The sequence below is a fragment of the Setaria italica genome, chromosome I (assembly GCF_000263155.2).
Source record: "Setaria italica strain Yugu1 chromosome I, Setaria_italica_v2.0, whole genome shotgun sequence".
In the NCBI taxonomy this organism is placed as follows: Eukaryota; Viridiplantae; Streptophyta; class Magnoliopsida; order Poales; family Poaceae; genus Setaria; species Setaria italica.
In genome coordinates this window covers 191336-215754 of record NC_028450.1, presented here as the reverse complement: position 1 = coordinate 215754, position 24419 = coordinate 191336, and the positions used below count along the sequence as shown (strand labels likewise).

At 41.3% G+C, this 24419-nt stretch overlaps 5 protein-coding genes and 1 non-coding gene across 7 annotated transcripts; 4 read left to right on the top strand and 2 right to left on the bottom strand.

Annotated features, from left to right (window-relative positions):
- Positions 1-242: 242 nt before the first annotated feature.
- Positions 243-1830, top strand: LOC106804450 (60S ribosomal protein L9). Its single transcript, XM_014805612.2, has 3 exons — positions 243-692; positions 956-1078; positions 1463-1830. The coding sequence occupies exons 1-3, from the start codon at positions 330-332 to the stop codon at positions 1544-1546; spliced, it is 570 nt and encodes a 189-aa protein (XP_014661098.1). The 5' UTR covers positions 243-329; the 3' UTR covers positions 1547-1830.
- Positions 1831-2512: 682 nt separating this feature from the next.
- Positions 2513-4999, top strand: LOC101773010 (WAT1-related protein At3g30340). Its single transcript, XM_014805247.2, has 5 exons — positions 2513-3072; positions 3180-3242; positions 3338-3866; positions 4409-4560; positions 4675-4999. The coding sequence occupies exons 1-5, from the start codon at positions 2831-2833 to the stop codon at positions 4817-4819; spliced, it is 1131 nt and encodes a 376-aa protein (XP_014660733.1). The 5' UTR covers positions 2513-2830; the 3' UTR covers positions 4820-4999.
- Positions 5000-5678: 679 nt separating this feature from the next.
- LOC101763141 (putative invertase inhibitor) lies at positions 5679-7053 on the top strand. The gene has a single exon (XM_004951133.3). It carries the CDS (start codon positions 6082-6084, stop codon positions 6709-6711), a length of 630 nt encoding a protein of 209 aa, XP_004951190.1. The 5' UTR covers positions 5679-6081; the 3' UTR covers positions 6712-7053.
- Positions 7054-7190: 137 nt separating this feature from the next.
- LOC101762192 (putative invertase inhibitor) lies at positions 7191-7694 on the top strand. The gene has a single exon (XM_004951131.3). The coding sequence runs from the start codon at positions 7191-7193 to the stop codon at positions 7662-7664; it is 474 nt and encodes a 157-aa protein (XP_004951188.2). The 3' UTR covers positions 7665-7694.
- On the bottom strand, positions 7638-23076 carry LOC101762596 (DNA-directed RNA polymerase III subunit 2). 2 transcript variants are annotated; one of them, XR_214409.3, is made up of 35 exons: positions 22631-23076; positions 22484-22550; positions 22289-22379; positions 22150-22202; positions 21971-22035; positions 21543-21648; positions 20625-20735; positions 20406-20465; positions 19416-19445; positions 19124-19174; positions 18952-19050; positions 18195-18254; positions 18035-18124; positions 16833-16934; positions 16637-16747; positions 16443-16559; positions 16244-16360; positions 16079-16159; positions 14833-14937; positions 14669-14749; positions 14440-14586; positions 14321-14365; positions 13391-13468; positions 13184-13323; positions 12968-13067; positions 12328-12449; positions 12052-12187; positions 11841-11971; positions 10718-10843; positions 10588-10643; positions 9810-9905; positions 8902-8986; positions 8721-8824; positions 8169-8297; positions 7638-8049 (listed from the first exon to the last, which is right to left on the bottom strand). XR_214409.3 is itself a non-coding variant. In XM_004951132.3 (35 exons), the coding sequence occupies exons 1-35, from the start codon at positions 22975-22977 to the stop codon at positions 7999-8001; spliced, it is 3465 nt and encodes a 1154-aa protein (XP_004951189.1). In that variant the 5' UTR covers positions 22978-23075; the 3' UTR covers positions 7638-7998. The 2 variants fall into 2 exon arrangements, 1 of the variants encoding a protein (XP_004951189.1); XM_004951132.3 differs by having other exon boundaries at positions 9810-9880; positions 22631-23075.
- A 198-nt stretch (positions 23077-23274) lies between these two features.
- TRNAD-GUC lies at positions 23275-23346 on the bottom strand. The gene has a single exon. It is a non-coding gene; the product is annotated as a tRNA-Asp (tRNA).
- Between the last annotated feature and the right edge of the window lie 1073 nt (positions 23347-24419).

Sequence of the window (24419 nt, the reverse complement as noted above, 5' to 3'; positions counted from 1 at the left end):
TTAGCTTGACCTGATTTTTGGATTTGGAGTTGATTTCCGTTCCTTTTTCTCCCTCCCCATGGCTTGCAACGACAGCCCATTTGGAGTTAAAAATGGGCTGTATCGCACGCATGTGATACGATGGCCCACTTAAAATTAACATCAGCCCAGCCCAGCCCAGGAAACCATCCGATCAGCCCACCCCACCACCCTACTAGGGCACGCTGCCGCCCTCGGCCCTCCCATAAAAAACCGCGCTCGTCTCCCTCGCGACCTCCCCGCCGCCGCCGCCGAAGCCTCCATAGCCGCCGCCGCCGAAGCCTCCCGCGCAGCCGCAGCCACAGACCAAGATGAAGACCATCCTAGCCTCCGAGACGATGGACATCCCCGAGGAGGTCACCGTCAAGGTGGCGGCCAAGGTGGTCACGGTGGAGGGGCCGCGGGGCAAGCTCACCCGCAACTTCAAGCACCTCAACCTCGACTTCCAGCTGCAGGAGGGCGGCCGCAAGCTCAAGGTCGACGCCTGGTTCGGCACCCGACGCACCATGGCCGCCATCCGCACCGCTATCTCCCACGTCCAGAACCTCATCACCGGGGTCACCAAGGGATACCGCTACAAGATGAGGTTCGTCTACGCTCACTTCCCCATCAACGCATCCATCACCAACGCCAACACCGCCATCGAGATCAGGAACTTCCTCGGAGAGAAGAAGGTATGCCACCCATTTTTCTTTCATTTCACTGCTCATATTATCAAGACTTTACCTTTACAATCATACCTACCCATGAGTGAATTGACGATCTCAGTTTTGAGATGTGGATGGTTCCTTATGTAGTAATAATGCTATAGCTATAGCCTGTAATTCTCAAGGGTCTCGATTTACCCATGTCCAAATTAGGCTCAATCGAGTGGGGGATGGATCACTTGTATGCTGCTGCTGTTATTTTAACATGATGTGAATCCTGCTCACTGCAGGTGAGGAAGGTTGACATGCTTGAAGGTGTGACCATCCTGCGTTCTGAGAAGGTCAAGGATGAGCTCATTCTTGATGGCAATGATATCGAGCTTGTCTCTCGCTCTGCTGCTCTGATAAATCAGGTTGGAGTCCTTGCATCTCTGATTTTACAGCATTGAATTGTGTAAATGTACACTAATTTAGCCCTTTGACCTGTTAACTTCAGCCACTCACTCTTTATCATATTGTTGACACCTTAAAATTATAGGATATTACTCAGTGATAGGTTCCAATGTTCTATGTTCGTTAATAAATCAAGCATGGTGCTGTCCCACTGAATGGTATTTCAGTCCAATATGATAACAAAGTGTATATTCAATCTAGTAGCTTGGCCTGATTCTGGGGACGTTGCAATCTCGTTGCATTACAAACTGCAAGTGTGACCATGATCTTGTTAGTGAACCTGCATCCTACCAGTTCTCCTGATCTACCATCCTAAACTGAGTTGTTGTTTTGGTTGTAAACAGAAATGCCACGTGAAGAACAAGGATATCAGGAAGTTCTTGGATGGTATCTATGTGAGTGACAAGGGTCCCATCGCTGAGGAGTAAGGAGCTCTTTGTAGCTGCTAGGGAAAGCTGTGTTAGAGAGAGTTGGGGTCATCCTTTTTGTGCTGTGTTATTGGATCAGTCAGTTGCGAACTTCACAAGTTTTGGATCACTCAGTTGCAAACTTCACAAGTTCATCAGTTTGTACTGTTTTAGGATGCTATGTAATTGGAGGGGTGCTTCTATGCTATCGACATTGTTTGTGAGAGTATTTTTGTGTTCATTCATGTTCCCTGCATATCTCCTCCGTTCCTGGTTGATAAAGAGTTTGATGTTGGACCCTATTACCTGCCCATCTGATTTTCTTGTCCTCGTACAATCTGTGTATGTGTCGCCCATCTTGTTGGATGCAAGCCTTTTAGGGGGTGTTTTGGGAGGAGGGGGTTAAATTTTAGCCCTGTCATATCGAATGTTTGGATACTAATTAGGAGTATTAAATCTAGACTAATTACAAAATTAATTACACAACCCCTAGGCTTAATCGCGAGATGAATCTATTAAGCCTAATTAGTCCATGATTTGACAATGTGGTGCTACAGTAACCATTCACTAATGATGGATTAATTAGGCTTAATAGATTCATCTCGCGATTTAGCTTAGGGGTTTTGCAATTAGTTTTGTAATTAGCTTATATTTAATCCTCCTAATTAGTATCCGAACATCCGATGTGACAGGACTAAAGTTTAGCCTCCTCCTTCCGAACACCCCCTTATTTATGTTTAATATAATCTACCACGGTTAAGGTTGACAGCGATGCATGCATTCTGCTGGCTGGCTGTAGTGCTGAATAGAATTTGTACCTGTTTGATGGCTGGTAGATGGATGGACTGAATGTTTATGAAGGAAAACAGAAACAAAGATAATTCGAATCCAAGAAAAGAAAAGTGTGGGTGAGGAAACGGAGTTGACCAGACAATTCACTACCAGCTGATGGTGCAAAGAGCTTTCTTGGGAATTTTATATGCTGAGTGCATCCAGCTTTTCTCAACTTTATTGGCATCTTATTTGGGTCACTAAAAAAAGGGAAACGTCAGTGCTGAGGCTGAATCATGATTTTATAATCCACATTTGTGTTGCAATTTGATCTTGCGATTTGCAGATGAATATATGCATTTTCACTGTTAACTTTCAGCTGGAGAGCAGCAAGGAAGGTAGTATGCTCGCAGCACTTGCCCCTTTCTTTTGTCCCCCTCATAATGAATGAGAGCCGTCGCATTTCCGGGACATCGGCTAGTGGAAGGGCAGCCCTATATGTATATATATGGTCCCTGACTAGATCTTTGGTATATGAACCTAGCTAGAGCATCTTGGTACACATTCATTGACAGGGTCACAACAATGTGGGGAATGGCACACCTGGATGAGTGGAGGCCGGTGATGGCAATGCTGGTCTTCAACCTCATCTCTGCTGTGATGACAGCGTTGGTGAAGGAGGCGCTCCAACAAGGGCTCAACAGCCTGGTCCTCATCACTCTTCGGCAGTTGGTGGCAACCGTCTTCCTAGCTCCCATAGCCTACTTCAAAGAACGGTACCTGAAGATTCTGCATGGTGGATTGCAATGCATTGATTCAGGTACTAACTAACTGATCATGCTATATATGCTAGTAATCTGCTTCGTCTTCTTTTTCATTCCAGGAACACAAGGCCGAAGCTCACGGCAGAGATCTTTGTGTACCACTTCTTCAGTGCAGCGCTTGGGTACGACACATGAACACACATCGGCTTTTTTCTTTTTCTTTCAACACATAAAACATACATTGACCTCACCTGGCACGTGTGTGCTTGATGTGCAGCGCTGCGCTCTCACAGTACACCTTCTTCTACGGGCTCAAGTTCACGACTGCGACGTTCGCCATAACATTCGCCAACTTGGCTCCAGTCCTCACCTTCTTGATCGCCATAGCTCTGCGGGTGGAATCACTCAACATGAAGAGCAAAGCAGGATCTGCAAAGATCATCGGGACGCTCATGTCGTTCGGAGGGGTGCTTCTACTAAGTCTCTACAAGGGTGTTGCCGTGACACAACAGAGCACTGCTGCTGCACTGAGCTCATCTCACCATGCAGCTTCCTCTCAAGTAGGTATTGACAAGAAGAGCTGGATGCTGGGAACTGTATCATTGCTGGCAAACTGCCTGTTCTTCTCCTTTTGGCTGCTGCTGCAAAGCCGGCTGACAAAGAAGTACCCGGCGCTCTACTCCAGCACCGCCATCATGTTCTTCATCAGCACACTGCAGGCCGGAGCACTGACGGTGACGATGGAGAGGCACTCATCAGTGTGGATTGTGACAAGGAGGCTGGAGATCCTCACAATCTTGTATTCAGTAAGATACCATTACCATCTCAACTTTACAGTTTACACTGCTTGCTTAGGCATGAAAAAGGCTCCAGTTATTATCCCTAACTATTCATGGATGACACGATGGCCATGCAAGGAAAAAGTCCATACTAGCAACGCGTGTCAAAGTAGCTTTCGGAAAGCGGTAATTGCAGCAACGAAGAAATGGTAGCATATTTAGTCTGAGCGCAGTTTGCCCAAAAGGAGAAAACACTAGTGAAACCTTTTGTCCTTAGTAACTTCCACTGACCATTTTTTTTAAAAAGAAAACTCGATATTGCAACCCAATAAGCTCAAAACTGTCCACCACTCGCTCCACATCCGCGCTTGTGTTAGGCATTATCCAATTTTCTGGCACAAATCTTCCATGCATGGCCAGATCGACTGTCAGATTATATTTCAAGGATAGATATATTGTAGAGAAATATACCTGGTACCTGGTATGGATTATGCAGGATGTTCACCAAAGAAATCAACCTCTCTTCGAAACACTACAGGTATATAATACTTGGTTGCATATGGTGTTAGGGCATCATGGCATCCGCAGCAGGCTTCCTGATAATGACCTGGTGTGTCCACAAGAGGGGTCCAGTTTTCACTGCAGCCTTCATCCCCATCATTCAGATCATGGTAGCCATCATCGATTTCTTCTTCCTCCACGAGCAGATCTATCTTGGCAGGTGACTAAGATACTCTTTTCCTGTTCAATAATCATTATATCTCAGTAGTATGTACCGATTATTCATATGGATATGTGACTGACATATAATTTGTGTTTTGGGTTCAAAAAACAGCATTCTAGGTTCGGTGCTGATGATATTTGGGCTTTACCTTTTGCTGTGGGGAAAGAAGAAGGATGCGTTGGCATGTTGTACAGATAACAAACAAGTGGATGAAGAAGAGGCCGACAAGGAGGAGCAACAAGCAGAGAAATCATAATTGGGAGGGATATCTATAGATATGTGTATACAGTATGCACCACTGTATCTCAGAATATTCATAGCTTTTCTCCTCATTTTTCCTAGTAGTATATGGATATACATAGAACACCATGTGCAGACTACTGCTCATTCCTATATATGAAGAAATAAGCCAAAATTTGGAGATTTCAAATCAAAATTGAACATAGCAATAACTTACAGTATCTTTCTTGGACTCTTGGTCCTTAATTAGATTTATTATTATCAAATGAAATTCTATATATATAGCATTCTGGTCTTATTATTAGTATGTTCTGAAATGATCAAAATTGTCAAAGCAATAACTTACAGAGGATGCTGGTTCTCTTGGCACCTGTTAGCGGTGCTGATGAGCTCTCTTTAATCTGAGCATGGTCTGATATGATGGGTCCTGACAAGAAAAGGGAAATTCGATGAGCATATGCTGTTTTCCCAATTAATCGAGCACTAGCTAGGCTGCTAGCATCTAGCCGCTCGATCTACAGTACCTGCACCTGCATACATGCTTAAAAAATGGTGGACTTGTAGATAGTGCAGGGAGGATCTATAGTTCTGTGGACTTTATTCCATGCCATAGTCCTTGCAATTCGATCTATATTATTATGACTCATGAAAAAGTGACATTCTTTCTTACTGTGGCACCTGGTGGTTAATTATTTTTAGATTAAGGAAAAGGTCCGGCCTCAAGGTGGTTAATTATTTGATGATCATTTATCGAATTCGGCTGATTGATCATGCATGACGTACAGATATGCAATTCATCAGTGCATCTGACGGATGCCATGTGTTAATGGAAACCCAAAGAAAGAAAGGAAAAAGGAAGCACTCTTACTCTAGAAGACGACCTTGCACTGTACTAAAATAGCAGTGTCGTCTTAGGCGGCTAGCAGAGTAGCAGTGGTGGCGGTGGATCCATGGATAGATGCATGCGTGCATGCATGCTGAAGCATTCAACGATGTAGCTGAGGCCTCTCGACCGGCCTACCTGCTGCATGCTAATAGAGGCATCGATCCATGAGGCGACGGGAGAAGAAGAAGAGGTCTCCGATCCATCTCCTCCGAGCGTCTTTCTTGGATAAATAGCGACCCTTCCTCCTCCCTTGCCTGCCGCCGATCCATCCATCCTTCCTTCCTTCCTCTGCGACGTACGTGTATATATAGTACAAGAAGAAGATCGAGACATCATTTAGTTGTTACTGATTAGCAGCGACAAGGATCGACAAGGCAAAAGGATACATAGCAATGGCAGAGATGATGAGTGGGTTCACATCGCCGCTCTGCCTGCTCCTCCTCCTCTTGGTGGTAAGCATTGCACCGGTGGCGCGGGCGGCGGAGATGGAGATGGAGTTGGTGCCAGCAGAGGAGTCGTCGTCGTCGTCGTCGTGCGCTGAGCCGGTGAGCGTGGAGGCGGCGTGCCGCGGCGCGTCGGAGACCCACGCCGGCGTGGCCTACGACCACTGCGTGGCGTCGCTGGGGGCGGACCCCCGGAGCAAGGAGGCGGAGGCCGGCAGCATGCACGGGCTGGCGGTGCTGGCGACGAGGATGGCCGTGGACCACGCCGCCAGCACGGAGTCGAAGATCGAGGACCTGTCGGAGCTGGAGGAGTCGCCGCACGCGCGCGCCCGCTACAACCACTGCCTGGAGCTGTACGGCGGCGCCGCCGACCTCCTCCGCGACGCGCTGGACAACCTCAAGGCGCAGATCTACGGCAAGGCCATGGAGCAGCTGTCCGCGGCGCTGGGCGCCTCCGAGAGCTGCGAGGACGCGTGGAAGGGCCAGGAGAACGCTGCAGGCATCCCCGTCGCGGAGCACGACAGGGAGTACGGGCGGATGGCGCACATCGCCCTCGGATTCACGCACGCCGCCGCATGATCGACCGACCATATTCAAATCTGCATCTGCTGTTTGTATTTCCATGTTTTGATTTGATTTCAGATGGCCTTGATCGGATGGATTTTTCTTTTACTATTTTCCGTGTGCGTGCGTGTGTTGATTAAATATGTGTTGTAGTTCATCTCATAGATGAGGAGGGAAAGGAGGAGGAGGAGGAGGAGGAGGAATAAAAGGCTTTTTCATTAATTCTTCTTCTTCTTCTTCACAACAATATAACACAGCAAACTTGGCATTCAGTTGCCATCCGACTGATGATCGACTTGCTTACACGCTTGAGCCACCTGGGCTCGGACAAAAGAAAGCACCAGGCGCGTGAGCCATCCACCACTATATATGGACGTGGGTCTGCGCACTAAACAAGAGTAACAAGAGCAGCAGCAGCAATCAATATGGCAGCTTCATACATCACATACCATCCCTGCTGCATCATCTTGGTGTTGCTGCTGATCCTGATGCCCATGCCCTGCGAGTCGTTGGATATCGTAACCGATACCTGCGAGAGATGCAGCAAGAGCGACCCAAAGGTGAACTACACCCTCTGCGTCTCGTCTCTTTCAGAGAGCAGCAGCCAGGAAGACCTCCACGGGCTCGCCATGGTTTCAGCCAGGCTGGTGAGGTCGGGTGCGGTGACCATGGAGACCAGGATGGCCGAGCTGAGCAGGAAGGAGAGGCCATGGTCCCCAAGGAGGTCCTGCCTGGAGGCATGCACTGGAGTGTACCATAACTCGCTCTACGACCTCGACACCTCCATCGCAGCCATAGACGAGAGAAGGTACGGCGATGCCAAGACATCCATGAGCGCCGCCACCGATGCGCCTGTCACCTGTGAGGATGAATTCAAGGAGCAGGGCTTAGAGCCACCCTTCAAGGCAGAGAGCAAACTCCTGTTCCAGCAGGCGGTCATCTCCCTAGCCATCATCTCCCTACTATGATGTGTTTCAGATCCAGTATCAGCATACTTGCAATTATTAATATGGAACTAAGATACTACTAGTACATGACATGATATACATGCGCTTGTTCCAACAGGCGGTCATCTCACTTTATATATATGGATAGTTAATAAACCAGACAAGCAGTCCCAGGGCCTTGCATGCTCTTGATAATAAGAGCACAAGGATGCATTGTGCAGCCTTCCTTGTTGCTGCGAAACCTTCCTTGTACACCGCAGCAATCCACTCCGCCAAGAAATGGACATCAACCAAGCCTTTAACTATCCAGCTTGGCAACCAGCTCCATAAACCATCATCGATTCACAATCTCAAGCTATCCTTCGGTTAGCTTCAATCGTGGAACAACATTCATTGATTGCAATTCCTGGAACCAAATAAGAGGACCACATGAGATCAACTGTAAATGGCATGTGGACCAATTATAATATAGCCTGTACTATTAACACAAAGCTTCGCTAGGATCCTGAGAAAGTTGGGTTCTACCTGGAATAAAAGCTTGCAGGCATATGGCAGCCTCATCTTGGCCATATTTTCCCCGTTCTTGCACATTGAACAGTACGAAGTCTTAAGTTTATAGTTGTAGTACCCCAGCAAGCCACATTTTCTGCAAACCTGCCCCAACATTCAAATCCATAAACAAGGTAAGCCCAAAGACATTTAAGTGCTTGATGTTGGCGCTGAAACTAAACTAAATATTGTACTATGTTGCCAAGGGATATGTTAACTCTTTTGAAATACTCAACCATTAACAGAAGAACACTTGATTTATCAGTTCATTTTCCTGAAGAGAGAAGCTTAAATGCTTAGCCACCCGATATAACATTTACTCTTTTTTACTGTATATGATTAAAAGCTATATAAAATACTACCAGCCTTAAGACCTGTTTACCCACTGAACAATGATTATCTACTGAGTAGCAAGAACAGGAAGGTTCCGTAATCTTACTGATCCTAATACAACAGCATGAGCAGTTATGCTCCTTGCACAATTCCAGTCTCTGCCAAAAAGAAATTCAGAAACTACTTGGAAATCACCTGGACTTGATATGGATCACTGGATAGAAGTAGACGTTCAAAGATCAGCATGCTTGCACCATATGCAATCAAACAGTCACGTTCCATTTCACCAAGACGCAGACCTATAGGAAAGGAATATATTAAACAAGGGAACCAACATAATAATAATAAAACTGCAGAGTATATAGTGTTGAAAAACCTCCATCGCGACTTCGCCCTTCAGTAGGCTGCCTGGTTAACAACACTCGTGGTCCACTAGCTCGAGCATGCATCTTATCAAGAACCTGGAGAATCATCAAGTTAGCAAAATTGTTTACAGATTCAACAAGTTCAACTGGAATCCCAAACAAGACGAAAATGCTGCAATAGGCACCCAATAGCTTGAGATATCCAGAAAACAAAAAATAAGAACGCAATATCAAATTCTAAAAATCTTATCTCAAGTTTTTCAACAATCTTTAGGCACTGCTAAAGTGCTAATGCCTTAAAAACTAATAAAGTTACTTGCATCATGCAAAATGGCATCAATAGGGTAGGTCATGAGTTAAGCTAAGCCTGCCCCTACATTACTTTTTATAAGCTAATTATAAACTACCTTTTCTGTATCTATAACCACTTCTCTCTACTGAACTACAAACCAGCTTAGTACATATCCATAAATAACGATTTTGTTACAACCAGTTGCACACGAAAGAAGGTTGTGCTCTCCCTTTCATATCCGCCTTTGACACCTCTATCAAGACCAACTCATTCCCCATTTACTCCCTAAGGTCACAAAAATTGTTGTTTTTGAAATCACCAGTTAACAGTCTCCAAAATGCAGCTCCGGCCACCAATTTCTCTTGTACTTTATCTGCAAACCTAGTAAACTATATTGTTACGGGAGTTCTCTCAGTGGGAATGTAAATTGACGTTTTCATATGTTAGGCCCTATTACTCAAGGACATATTGATAGCCAATGTTTAAAGAGTTAGACCAGACAAGTCCCAGAACAACACTATTGTGTGAACACTAAACAAGAGTACAGCGTGACACATGGCAGAATTAGAAAACACAGCCTCAATCAAGGTCAACCAAGAAGGAACAATATAGCTAAACTAACCGTACCATGTGCTTCAGTTTCTGATAGTAGATTGGTCCCATGAAGATGTATGCCTCCAGAGGATGACCTAGAATGCCTAAAATGGGGGCCAAAAATCAGCTCTGAGGATCCATGGCAGGCCCAAGCAGCAAAGATGAACACCATACATAGAAAAAAAAAATCATTTGGTGCTTAAGAAATAGGAAATATAATGTTGTACCAAAGAAACTAGCATGATTAGAATAATGGAAAACAGCTATGAAGCTCCAGTTCCACCATATCTAGGTTTGCTAAGTCTCCCTCCCATATCTTCTTTTTTCTTGAACACGCAGAAGCGCTGCTTATCTTTATATTAAGAAGATGAAAAGATATGGGACTCTAAGTCCCATATCTTTTATAGCTTTATATATTGTGTATGTTTACAAAATATTCCCGGTAATTTCAAATTCTGCAGATCAATTTTTTTTAACTTTGATAATCAATATATGAAGAAATAAATAGTTTGGCAATATAAAATAGATGTTACTAGATTCATCATGAAAAGTGTTTTCAAAATATTTAATTATCTTCATTTGAAATGTCATATTTTCTAGAAATTGTTAGTGAAAGATTCCCCTTGTAGACTATCAATATCCTATAAGACATTGCAGGGAGTAACAATTAGCATTTGTAATTTTGTTCATTAAGTGATTGTACATTGGTCTAGCTTCAATCCGCATACTAGCCCAAGCAATACGGGGCACAACATGAAATTTCAAAGTGTGCTTACAGAAAGTAATTTTATAATTTAATATTAGAACACACCTGAGTACAAGAAATCTTTTCCATTATAGCTGAAGCCATGCTTGATTAGAGTATTGCTAAAATGAAAGAAAAAACAGTGTTAAAACAATCAATTAGACAAACTTGAGATGCTAGTAGGACAGAAGTATACCTTATGTCTTCCACTTTATCAGCATTACCACTTGGTTCACCAAATGCACTGCCATAATGGAATCGACCACAAGATACACCAGCCTTTCCACCAATAAGTTCAATCATTTTACCTATAGTCATACGACTGATGTGACAAAAAGAACAAGAAAAATGAGTCAAATGGGATGGAACGAAAATTTGTACACAAAAAAATAGACCAATTTAGGTAGATAACAAAAATTTAAATTCAAATTTCTGGGCACAAGTTTACTGAATTCAGATTCGATCTCTTTATTTTAGGTCAAGACTCAAGAGTTTCAAATTGTAAAAAACAGATACGATAGATGGTGGAATGAACTAGATACTAAAATGTATGAAATATAGATAAAACATGGAGTCTTTGAGAACCAATTTTTTGAATGTGAGCTAGATTAACTTAAAATCAAAGATTTATTTCCAGCTAAAGTTTACAGGAGTGCCAAAGTTATTTTATCCATTTCATAAAATATATAAAGGGCAACGTTCAGAGCATACCCAAAGCTTAAGTCAATGTACAGAGCATGCCAAACTGAGTATGATCTTAAGATGCCAGCAGTCCACTAAACATATCGTGTCAATATCTACAACTCTTACTACTTACTAAAATATCCAAAGTGGAACAAAAAAAAAAAGAAATAACGCATGTTCAATTTCTAAACCATTTTCAAGCAAACAATCAACCACAGAGCTGACTAAGGGGGTGTTTGGATCCCATGGGCTGAACTTTAGCCCTCATATTTGGATGCCAAATAGAAGGATTAAATATGAGCTAATTGCTAATCTAATTGTACAGATAAGGGCTAATTGGTGGTTAGAGCCTATTGCACCTAATTAGCCCTTGATTAGTCCATGTTTAGCCCATCAACACATATAAGGGCTAAACTTTAGCCCTCCTGTTTTAGCCAATCCAAATACCCCCTAAGACATGGAAAAACATGTCCATAAATAAATGGTTGCACAAAATACGGACATTGTATTCAAAGACACATTAGCGTTCATGGGAGGAGGAACTTAGCCAGATTAAGAAAATGAATGAAGAGAATTTTTTTCTCGAATAATGAAGAGATAAAACATGTACAAATATAACAAAGCCAATGTCAAACCTAGGGAATCCATGTGGATTCATAATTAAATCAGGGCATATTCCCCTCTCAGAGAAGGGGAAGTCCTCCTGCTGAACAATGGTGCCACAAACACCTTTCTGCCCATGTCTGCTACTAAATTTATCACCAACCTGGCTCACAAACAGGACAGACAAATTTAAACCCATCTTTCTACAGTTGAAACCAAGTGAATGCAGCAAATTAGCCATACCTCTGGCCTCCTTGTATGGCGGATAATGCATTTAATAGATAGCTTCTCATTTGTATCTGAACAAAGCATTACACGATCTACAACAGTAGTCTCACCATCAACACCTTTGTAAATGGCCGGTGAGTCCTTGTAGTCCCTAGGTGGTAAATTTTAAGACCATAAAGCACATATAACATACACATCATTCAACATGATCAGAACTTCTGAGCTATAAATTAGAAGATACAAATATAGAACAAAATAATGAAAGAAAACACAATAGAGGCGAATGTTCACCTGTCCATTAACGGTGCACCAGCACCTCTTCTATCTATAACTTTGGGAGATTGCTTGTTCACATAGACATCATGATTGCGAATTATTTGACCAGGTGCAGCAATGCCATCTTCATCCAGTGCCTGTAAATAAGTTATGTCGGACAATAGAAAGAGACGGAGACAGAGTAAACACCAAACAAGCACACACAATAAGAAAATGGAAAAGGCTGTTGCCAGCAGTCTGTTAATTCCTTGGACACTTTCATCATTCATTATGTATAGTACTAAAAGTTGGAGCTCAAGATGCATGCTAATTTGAATTTACACTCAAGTTTATAGCAGAACAAGAATACAGCTAAGGCCAAATTTACGTGGCTTCCAGAACAAAAGTCAAGAAAACAATGCAAAGGTTCTACGAAATTGAGCACATAACTACCAAGGAATAGGTTCCCTTTAAATTCAACTTCCTTTATGTACTTCTACAGAAGTCAATGAATTGGATTTTGTTCTATGAACCTTATGATCAATATAGTTAAAAAAAGGTTGAGAGCAATTACTTGGACCTTCACAATGTACAGAAGTTTCACAATCCACCCCCCCCCCCCCCCCGCCTCCCAAAAAAAAATCATTTCATGTTAAATTATCAGTCCTATTCTTACCCGCATATTTTGCTTTACCAAAGCACCATCTTTATCTCTTTGTGGTTTAGCGATCCTATCAGACACACCTTCTCCATAGTACTCCTTTATAACTGTGTACCTGCAAGATGAGAACAAAATAGTCACTATGGAAACCAGTACAGTGGAATTTCAGACATGATCCCAAGCACTCCAAGTAAATGAAAGAGAAGTGTCGATTGAAGTATATAGAATTACTTTTTCATTGCTATGCAACGACCGAAACCTCGATCAAGGGATGATTTATTCATTACAATTGCATCTTCAATATCATATCCACTATAACCCATGACAGCAACAGTGGCATTCTGCCCAGCACCAAGCTTGTCGTATCCCACCTGAAAAGGAGTTCTAGTAAAATATCTGGTACATTAAGCTAAGACAGTCTGCGGGTCAGAGACAAACCAATTCAATTGTTTTGGTTGTTAGCAGTGGGCGTTGTGCATACACTAGTAAGTAGAGTAGTGAATCTGCTCTGAACAACTGCAGCACATTATAGAGAAACATTACTTTCACCTCATAAAGGAAAGAAGCTAAAATCAACATAGAACCAGAATATCACAAAGTCCAACACATCAGAAAGGAATTAATTACAGAGTAAATTGCACAAAACACCACCTTCAGGAACTGCATTGTCACAATTTTTCCATGAAAGGGACCATGCCAGAATTGCATTGCTCCAGGAAAGTAACAAAATTACAGTGACTCAAGTCCGTTAAATGTGTACTGCACACCAACCATTTGTAAACGACAAGCGGCTAGGCATAGTCCTGGATGAACAAGGAGCACACAGGGCTCTCAGACCTGTGTACAGTATTTGCAGAAGCATCTCCGAGGGGGACACTAACCAAAAAACTCTCAAACTTCCCAACTATTGGAAGAGGAAAAAAGATAGCTAAGAACTCTGCTCCAAACAGCTTTGTTGGGGGTGGCACACTTTTTTCTCGAGCATTCCACATCCTAATTGTATTGTCACGGTTCATTGGAGGGAACTATATAAACAGGGGGCTGGGGGTTGGAGGCCATAGTGGTCATCAAGCATGACCAATCAACTCAAGCCAACACAAATATCTTATCCAAGGCTTGTATTGGGCAATTAGGAGTGCTCACAAGGATTAGGCTTAGATAATTCTGTAGTAGTAGATCTTGTATAGGGCAAAATCGAAGGGTCGAGTAGGGTTGTGCGAGTGACAATCACTTGTACTTTTTTGGAGTAACGTTTAAATAATTTGTGCTTAGCCAAAACCTTATCCTCCTGTCATAGTTGCTTCCACACTATCATCTTGGGTTCCTACGTATTTAACAAATCAAAAGAGAAGCGAAGTGGTTCCTTGCCTGATTATATGCAATATTTCCCATCGCTTGCTTACCCATAGCACACTGAAAAGGAGAAATATCAATAGAAAGTAACCAAAGAATCAACGGGATATATCAGCAATAATTGGTATCCTTGCCTGATAAGTATTACGTGGAGATTGGTTATGGTGTGGATAAGGAATAAGTCCGGATACAACTCCTAAGATAGACAATGGCTCTATTTCAATGTGTGTGATGCTGCTTCTTTCAACATCATCTTGATCCACATGCTCATACAATGCAATCTGTTCAAATCAAATTAGAACACATTACATTACAAATAAACCAATAAATCACACAAGAAAAGGCAAACAGATCAGGATATACCAATGCATTGTTCTCTTCATTGACGTCAAGATATTCGATCAATCCATCACGCAGAAAATCATCGAAAGAACGAACACCATCCTAGAAGGTAATTTCTCATTTTTGTGAGACAGCTAATAAACCAATGAAATGGGTCAAGATATTATGAAACGCATATTGCTAACCCTCAGTTCTTTCATATGATGCTCTTTGACCCTTGATATTCCCTTATCAGCAATTATAAGTGGGCGACATACACGACCACCATCAGAGGCAATGTGAATGCAATGCTAGAAAATATAGTTACAAGGTTAGTACCTTCATCATATCTTGTAAAACAAAAACAGAGCAAGGAAATATATTATCTCAGAAAAATTGTAAAACAAAAACAGATGCAGATCACAAATAGTCAGTAAACAGAACTAAACTTTCTTAACTTGGAGAGCAAACCACACTCAAGGTATATCCTTTGAATTACTGTGGTACATTCATAGTACTGACTCGTGAGACTTAAATAACGAGAGCAAGAGAATATGGCCACTGCAAGCTTATGGAAGCAAACTCCGCCTATTTTGTTCCCAACACATGTAAAGAGGGTTGTGGTAGGTCTGGCTATCCAAAGCATAACCCTATCTGAACCTGGTATCAAACGAGCAAAGCTTGTGGAAGAACCAAATACAAGATTCATGGAAACCACCTCAATATCAGCTAGTAGTAGTTTTTTTCCCCTTTCCCTTTTGGAGACACGATTAACTCGGCAAGATGTGCCATTATGATATCAAAGAATTATCGGACTCAGAAGTATTATGATAACGAGGACATTGCTACGGATCTTGCAGGATTATTTGCATGACCGTAGTGGCACACGCCTGTAAGCAGTATGACTGGTTGGGCCCTCTGCTCCTTCGGGAGTGTTCTTTTTTTTCTTTTTGCTCATGGCTGCATCATGTGGCCATCCATGTACTTTGGTTCACAAATTATTTCTTCTTAATATAATGGCAGGCAGCTCTCCTGCCGGTTTGAGAAAGAAATAATAAGGACATCAATTTTCAGATCTAAATTCAACTTCCCTTCCTAGAAAGTTCAACTTAGCCCTCTATCTTTCACTGTCATGAATTCAAATGGAGAGTAACCACAAGCGGACTTGCAATTATATGCCTCAAGGATTTAAACTATTCGTTGGCTTCAAATCATTACCGTCGATTATTGAAATTAAGCTTTCAATAGCAGTTCTTTCCAAGGTTGTATAAGTTAGCAGTAATAAGCTTTAACTATGGAACTTTATTAACTCCATTACCACCAAAGAGTTGAGTTTAGAGTTGTTAGGAGTCAAGGCACACATTTATTCATTATCAGTTATCAAGGACACAATCATCATTGCATGATGCTAAAATTATTTTTGCTAATAGCAATCAAGGGATGAAACGATACCTGTTTCTCATTTACAAAAATGCTTACAAACTCTCCAATTTTGCCTGATCGACGCAAGTTTCTCATAGCGTTAGCAAATGTCTGAAAACAACATGTTCAACTTGATGAAAATAATGAAAGACAAATAAGTTAAACACCAATTTACCAATTCAAATTCTATCAGACCTGAGGCTGCCTGTGTTTCCCCAGTATTAATCCATTGAACATCACCAAAAAAGAACCTGGTGCATGTATTTCTTCTCCAGACAGAAGCGATAAATCTTCCACACCAAGACTTTTACACTATCGTAAAAAATGAAAATATTGCATGTAAATTAACTGGTACAAAGTGTTATAGTCGAAAGGCAAACAAAAAAAAACAAACCAGATTCATCAGCGGGCCTTCCTCTTGATCTGTTGTAACGTGAGTCAATAGAGCCAAATTTTTCGTCAATCCACAAGCTTCTCCTTCAGGAGTATCACATGGGCAAAGCATACCCCACTGTTACCAATAAAACAGTATATCAGCAAGCATTTTTTATATATGATGTAGAAATACTGCTACCATGTCTAACTCACCTGACTAGGTTGCAAAGCACGTGGCCCACTTGTTTTCCGTGTCTTCTCAAACTGTGGTGTTATCCGTGTCATGTAGCCTAATGATGCCATGTACGATAGCCTAGAAAGAACCTGCATAAAAGCAGAAGTTTGAAGAACCTAAAAAAAGGTAATAGTATAGAGGGGGGGACAAATATTAGTTTTCAAGAATTGGTACCTGTGACACACCTTTCCTATGCATCCTAAACCGTTTAATATCCCAATTTCCTGTAGAAATAGCCCTCTCCAAACCAGAGGTTATGGATTCATGCTTTATCAACTGCAAAAGGTGGAGGACTTTTTTAAGAAATAAGGTATCTGCACATCTCAAAGTGATTAACAATTACAATTAAAGATGTTGCATCATATTGAGGAGATGTTACAGTGTTTGGAAGGTCCTCTAAAATATATGGACCATTGATCTTATAATGCCAATTTAAGAACATGAATTTGGTAAATGTGGGCAGTTTTATAATTGTTCTTTGAGTTAACTGTCCTCCTATCGTGTAAGAAATGGCCATCTAAAATTCCATCCCTCCAATGATGCCTCTCAAAATACCGACTAGCGAATGGCAATTGCGTCCTACACCGCCTCCCTTCACCGACAACCCTCCTCCTAACTCCCACTGCAGCCTTTGTTGCTGACTCCCTGTCCCTGGTACACTCAAAACTAAGTTCCCTGTTTGCATACTAAGGCCACAGTAGTGGTGAGTCAAGAGAAATCTGATGGTTCCAAGTATTGAACTCAAAAAAGGATAAAGTTTGATTACAGATCTGCTAGTAGTAATTACCCTCCTCTCTAATTTGATGATAGAATAAAACTATCTTTCTACCGTTCGATTTAATATTCAAATTGGCACTTAATCCATTTTACAGTAACAGTTCACAGCCACAGCTTAAGTACCTTTTAGTAGGTGTCTTCTACTTTCTGACCATTGGATTTGAACAACCAACATATATTGTAACTCTCAAGCATGGTAACATCTCTCAACAGTATTATATGCAGAGCAAGATGGATAAATGTGCAGCCAAAAAATTGTAGCCACCCTCAGTACCTCCCTTATCAAGTTCCCATAACTAACTGAATGAAGACTGCATTTCACGAACAGCCAAGTTGTTGTTTTTAAACGGTCAAGAAGATTATTTAGGTTCTAAGATTTGGGAAAGGAGCACTAAGTGATGAAGCTGATTAGGCTCTGTTCCATGCTGCGGAGTAGATGCAGCAAAGATACTTCTTTTTTTCATGCAAGTCTGCTCACCTAGGTAACATAAGCGAACAACAACTATCATATAAAACTGAATATAACACAGAAAAGGCACTCAAAAGCGCTATTAAGGTGAGCCTTCAATTGTGGGTTATCAAATGAATATCGAGATTACCTGGCTGAAATCTGAAGGACTAGAACGAGTCTTGTCGCTATTTTTGTTCATGAGCTCTACAGCTTGGGAATTCATTGTTTTGAACAAATCCTTCAAACAATAAACAGAATAAGAGGTACTAATATGATGTTTACTAAAATAATATGAGAGAAAAAAATACCTCAAAAAGCAGGGATATTAGTTGACCAGACAGCTCCAGCCTCTTATTCCCTACATAATCCTGAAATATGTTCAATAGAAGATGTCAATAGGTTGGTAAACATGTGATCCTAATAAATTTGTAAGTAGAAAACATTTCATCTTTGTTCAAGCAAAACTCTAGGAGAATTTCTTGCTGTTAAAAACTCTTGTTCAAGAAGAGAAGTTTCATATAAACAGCAATCCCACTACTAACTTCTAATGTATTTCATTCCATGAACATCTAATCGCTTGGACTACATATATCATAAAATAGACCCCATCACATTACATTACCCAAATTGAGGAATATTATTATTTGCTTCATTCTAGTACTGACAAGGAATTCTAATTGACTACAACCAAATGGAATATACAAATATTTTACAGAAAATTATCTGAGACATCAAAGGAAAGAAAAAAAAACAAAAAAAAGGAGTGGGTTTTGCATAAGCTGGCAAAGGATCAAGACACAAAGGTCAAAACAGAGTAGACATGAACTGTGTTGTCCTAGTCGCCATGCAGGGTCATGACTCATGATGACCAGAGCTGTGCTAGACTCTGCACAGCTTGGCAGACACTACATGCAGCCAATTATATTTCAGTACAGATGGAACATGTTTGGTTCTCCAAATTAAAAGGAGCATGTTAGATTTCTTGATTATCAGTAGATTGTCATCCTTGCCCCAGGTTGTGGATGATAGAGACACAGCATGTAGCTATAGTTGCGGATAACTTGCCTTATCATCAAAGGTGTTAGCATTCAAGATTGCGTCCATCATGCGCCTTAACATTACGCCAGTGTATATACATTTTTGTCGGAAGTTCCCGTTCTTGACCTATAGGAGATATTGACATGAATATAAGAACAGTAGATTGCAAGCAAAAGTTAGGTAAAAACAATTCTCTCACCGGCACATGTGCAATAAACACATCACGTAGGATTGATTTCGATCGACCCTCCTGAAAGTGACAAAAAAAAAGCATGTCAGACGCCAGAAGATTGCGCCGTTCTGAACGCATATTTTGGAACATGTGCGCCGTAGAAACTTAATATATAATGAGAAACAAGTTCACAGCTTGCCATTTGTTCCTACTCTGATAAATTTTTAGAATATACATACATGGAATTTTGTAGTTCGCACATATTTGATAGCCAAAAGTTCTTAAATGAAATGAAAATGATTGAGCTACAATTAGTTACCTTCTGGTTTCCTGCACCAGGATATGTGACCTGAAAAAAAAAACAGGATCATGACTAGCAAAGATGCCACACTTGATACATAGACGTGATTACAACAGAAAATTTAGAGTTGGGTTACATCATGTCAGTGAAAAAGTAAGAGGGCATGACTGCAAATCTCTAAAAGATAACTCTTTTGGGCTAATTGTTGCAAGTCGCTATGTAGAAATTTGAGAATCTACTACTCTAGTTTCTAAAATGGTGTCAACACTGAAGTACTTAAATTCTGGCCGTATGGAAAAAATTTCTTTGCACGACTTTTACCTAAAAATTTCTCATCGCATCCTTGAATACAAGAAAATCTCTAGTTCACTGGTTAAAAGGTTCCTCTCCTGGTTCAGTATTTTACTGGTTTTGATATTTCATATTACTTTCAACCACTATTGTTAATGCTTCCACAAGCACTTCAACCTTCAGTTGCAGCCTACCATCTTCGCCTAGTTTTGTATTTGAAAGATTCATAAAACATATACGGAAAAGTATGACAAGTAAACTTAATCAAAAGAACATTTCCCTCAGCTACGACGAAAACAAAATAATCAATAATGTAGATCCTAGTAACCCTGGAGTGAAAATGAAGCCTAAGAATGCACACCCTGGATCCCCCACCTTATCCAACCCACAGGGCGGGGGTAGAGAGAGATTGAGAGAAGGGGTAAGGAAGGGAGGGGCAGAAGCTGATATAATCGGTGTGACCTCCATAGAACATAAAGCCCCTCCAGAGTAGTAGAACCAGAGACTGCCATTGCAAATGTAGTAAAAGAATCTACAAGCGAATGCTTCTGAAGACAGAATACATAACTCGGTAACAAAGGGATCTACTCTAGCAAAACTTAGAATGCTCATTGTGCAACATTTAGTGCATTGTGATCCATTCGGCATAATTAAAAACACAATATATGGTTTAATTGAGTGATGGTATTAAATTTTTTTTTAGTTTGAAAATCTTACCTTCTCATCCATGTACTGCAGGGCTTGCTGTTGTGTATATATTCTCTCTGAGGCACATTCCTGAGAAAGCAGAAAACATGTAAATAGTATAAAATACAAAATATATGGAGAATGACAAGAAAAAAGGGTGCAAAACAAATATTTGAAACATAGCACAAATTCAAGATCCAATTATAAAGTTACCGAGAGGATGTCCATTTTATCGTTAAGAAAAAGTACCTGAATAGATGGGAATAGGAGGTCTCCATATCTTGGATCTCTTCCAACCATCTGTACAACCTCTTGATCACTTTCCATTCCCATAGCTTTCATGACCACTATTATTGGAATCTGTAAATTTTAAAGCTCAGGAGTCGGAAACAAAGGTATGAATTGCCAACTTACTCCTTCCATGTCATAATATAGGACCCAACAATCTAGTGAGCGTTCAATGTGCCAGGTGTGGAATTAAGGAAAAGGAAGGAAATTTAGATCATGGTGCTCCTGTTAAACAAGAAAACTATTAATTTAAATGTTGCAAGATTACCTCAGTGCATTACGAACCTGAGTAAGTTGGGAAAATAAAATCCACTTGAGACTAAAAACTGACAACTGTGATCACTTGGCAGTGGCACATTGATGTTACTTTCCAACTTAAATTTCTCTCAGTAGGTATAAGCATGTAATTAGAGTTAGCATAGTTAGCTGTTACAAAATTCAAAAGTAAGGCTCTCAGAAACACTGCTAAGTAGATAGGATTTGCTAGTTTGATCTTAGAAGATAATTAGGTTCAATCATGCCAGAGTAAAGTAACTAGGCAAACAAAGAAGATGCCAGGCTATTTCAATGAATCAGGAGCTTTTACTTCTTAAAAAATTATTTCCTTCGGTACTTCCAAAAGAACAATGACATACACAAAACATCCTGAATCTACTGTACTAATGAACTACACCAACAATCACACCCAGTACCACGAAATTAATTTATTACACAAAGTAATAGAAAAGGAATGATATACAAGTGCATAAAACCTCATTAAGTAAACATTTGGTTTTGATGTGTTCCCTGTCTCAAGATTTTTTAAAAAAAATGGTAGGGTCCCAAATGTACTGAAATGGAAGGAGTACTTAACAAGCTAACTGGATTTGTAATGCATACCGGTTTCGTGAATTGATTCAGCTGTAGATAGATCTTCTCCTTATCCAAAGTAATCACCGTCTTGCTTTTAATTTCATGTGTGCTGCTGGTAACAGATGCAATCACCCTAATTGACAGAAAATACAGGTGCTACCGTAAGATGTTGAATATTATCCCACTTCACAAGGGGTGCTAAAGCTATAGGACCAAAGGAGCTAGGAATGAAATGCCATGTGCAAGATCACGCAGGAAGAAGTTATTTCAGCAATGAGTGACCAATGGAGCTCAATGCCCCATGTTGACCATGATGGTTGGAATTTGAGTTTCCTAGCAACTTCTAAACTAATCTGAATCGAACTGCGGTTAAGAGTTGGAAAGCTGCTTAGAAAGACGCTGACACATTACATGACAGTAAGTTTATGAATAAATAGGTCCGTAATGAGTATGACCTTCCTTTACTATCGGTATCTATAATAATACGATTCTTCGATAGCTGTTCTTGTATTAGAATGACCTGAAAATGAACAAATATTGAAAGATTGTTAATGCACAAAGCAAGCATTAGAAACTTGCACGACAAAACCAGAAGAAGTTACAGTTAGCCATGTAACTAAATTAGTGCTGTTACCTTCTCAGTTCCTTTGACTATGAAGTAGCCACCAGGATCAAGAGGGCATTCACCTAGGATCATGGTGGTGAAACCATGAGAACAATCAGTAAGATATGAAGATGCTTTGTATGATGAAGAATTCGAGAAATAGACCAACCGAGTCTTGCTAGTTCAGCTTCATCCTTTCCATGCAGAATACATGCATAACTTCTAAGCATAATGGGCATGTAGCCAATGAGAACGTTCCTCTGATGAGTAAGTAAGTAGATAAGGTGAGTAGTAGTTGTTGGTTTTCTTTTGTTTTTCCCATCAAGTGTGCAAAAAGGTACTTGGATCAGAGTAATGGGATTACCTTAAACTGCAGCTCATGCTGCTTCCCGACGGTATATTCGATATCAACTTTTATAGGAGCAGAATAACTGAATGAAGAGATGAAAAATGTTAAAATCTATCTGTAGAAAGTGCAAGAGATGGATGGATGGAGATGGGGGAGGCTTACGTGCGGTCAGTAAGGCGGCAAAAGTGCGGCGTGATTTCTTCGACTTTGTAATCAACTTGAACTGAGGGCGTGCCAACATGGACGTTTGTGTACCTAAGGTAGATGTTTGGGTCATTGCGGGCCTCAATCCGATTGTTTGCCTGGATGATGTTCCTGATTCCCCTGGTGATGAAGTAGTTGAAGGAGTCGATGTGCTCCTTGACGAGCCCTCGGACCTTGAGGAATGCGGGGAGGAGCGCGAACTTGTCGACGGGGTTGGCGACCGGCGCGGCCAGCGAGCGGTAGGACGGTGGAGGCACATCCTTGTCCTTTTTGGCCGCATCGTCGCCTTGGGGGGGAACCGTCATGGCGGCGGCGGCGGCGGCCGGGCGGTTTAAGAGGGGTTTAGGAGCTGAGCGAGGCGGCGGCGGGGGAGAGGAGCGCCGCCGGGGCCGGGATGGGAGGGAGCTCTTCCTGATTTCTACTATAAATAATAATAATAATAATAATAATAAAGGAAATAGCAAAAATAAAAAAAAGGAAGTAAAATGAGGAAGAGGTCGGTTTCGCTTGTACCTTGGGCCGCTGGGTGTCAGCCCAAGCGGACGGACGCCCAGGCCCAGCGAGGACGTGGACCATGACCGGCCCATGTACATAAAAAAAATCGCCGTTGCCGGGGATCGAACCCGGGTCGCCCGCGTGACAGGCGGGAATACTCACCACTATACTACAACGACCTTCTTGGTAAGCAAATTTAAACAGACACTGATCTCCGTTTAATCTCGGCCCAGTTAGGCCCAATGGTTAGGATGACACCGGAAGATAAACCAATTCCTGTGTGACATTCGAAATTTCAATCTTCTTTACGTGACACCGGCTCTAAGTTTCGTACCTTCTATGATCTACTGTTAGATTCACCAGTGACACCGTTAAATTTGATGGGGAAAAGACCAAAATACCTATGTGTGCATTAACACAAGGTATAATTCCCTCCTATGACATTCTGTACGCAACCAACATTGAGTTGCATTTATAAGACACCCAAACATGTTTACGATGGATTAAAGGCAATATTAACCACATATATTAAATATTCACAAGTTGACATGTTGAAGCACACTCCACAGGTTCACAGGTTGTAAAATCAACATTGAGCATAAATAGTTGACAGCATACTTCACAAGTTCAAGTTCACAAATTCTAGCATAAGTTCTAACACATCTAAGCCAACATAAAATCACCAACCCTTACAGAGGTTCTCATATGTTACCACAAGTTCACGTGAGAGCATCCATTACACATCATATTGTTACAAAAGCAACAGATCACTTGATCAAAGTAAGATCACATCAACTTCAAAGACTAAGTCTCCTCTTCCTGCAAGTGCCCATTGCAGGACTTGCAGGATTGTTCTTCTTGCTTCTTGTGCCTATTGCAGGACTATCAATTGGAAGCACAAGCTTCTTTGCATTATCTTTTGCTACCCTTCCCTTCATCCCAACCTGTTTCTTGCCTCTCACCTTTTTTCAACAGATGGAGCAACAATTATTTGCTCACTTGACACATGAGAATCATTTGAAATGGGATCTGGTTAGAGCCAGTTGCTGACCTGCATGTATGAATGTAGTTGGCACTAAGAATCAGATATAGTAATTGAAGAAAAAAAAGGCAGCACTAAGAATCAGATACAGTAATCTAGATGAAAATAGAGACCTTACTGATGTTTCAAAACCAGATGCACCTTCTCCTTTTTCTTTTTCTTAGTTGGAGGTTCCAAGCTGGTTGACTGAGGTGCGGGTTGCTATAGGCG

Excerpts from the sequence above, each read along its gene's own strand:
- LOC106804450 (XM_014805612.2), top strand. The coding sequence starts at position 330 with ATGAAGACCATCCTAGCCTCCGAGACGATGGACATCCCCGAGGAGGTC. Across the intron at positions 693-955 it reads ACTTCCTCGGAGAGAAGAAG|GTGAGGAAGGTTGACATGCT; the intron begins GTATGCCACCCA and ends TGCTCACTGCAG. Across the intron at positions 1,079-1,462 it reads CTGCTGCTCTGATAAATCAG|AAATGCCACGTGAAGAACAA; the intron begins GTTGGAGTCCTT and ends GGTTGTAAACAG.
- LOC101773010 (XM_014805247.2), top strand. The coding sequence starts at position 2,831 with ATGAACCTAGCTAGAGCATCTTGGTACACATTCATTGACAGGGTCACA. Across the intron at positions 3,243-3,337 it reads TTCTTCAGTGCAGCGCTTGG|CGCTGCGCTCTCACAGTACA; the intron begins GTACGACACATG and ends CTTGATGTGCAG. Across the intron at positions 4,561-4,674 it reads GAGCAGATCTATCTTGGCAG|CATTCTAGGTTCGGTGCTGA; the intron begins GTGACTAAGATA and ends TTCAAAAAACAG.
- LOC101763141 (XM_004951133.3), top strand. The coding sequence starts at position 6,082 with ATGGCAGAGATGATGAGTGGGTTCACATCGCCGCTCTGCCTGCTCCTC.
- LOC101762192 (XM_004951131.3), top strand. The coding sequence starts at position 7,191 with ATGCCCTGCGAGTCGTTGGATATCGTAACCGATACCTGCGAGAGATGC.
- LOC101762596 (XM_004951132.3), bottom strand. The coding sequence starts at position 22,977 with ATGACGGTTCCCCCCCAAGGCGACGATGCGGCCAAAAAGGACAAGGAT. Across the intron at positions 22,551-22,630 it reads TGCCGCCTTACTGACCGCAC|TTATTCTGCTCCTATAAAAG; the intron begins GTAAGCCTCCCC and ends CTCTTCATTCAG. Across the intron at positions 22,380-22,483 it reads AGCATGAGCTGCAGTTTAAG|AGGAACGTTCTCATTGGCTA; the intron begins GTAATCCCATTA and ends CTTACTCATCAG.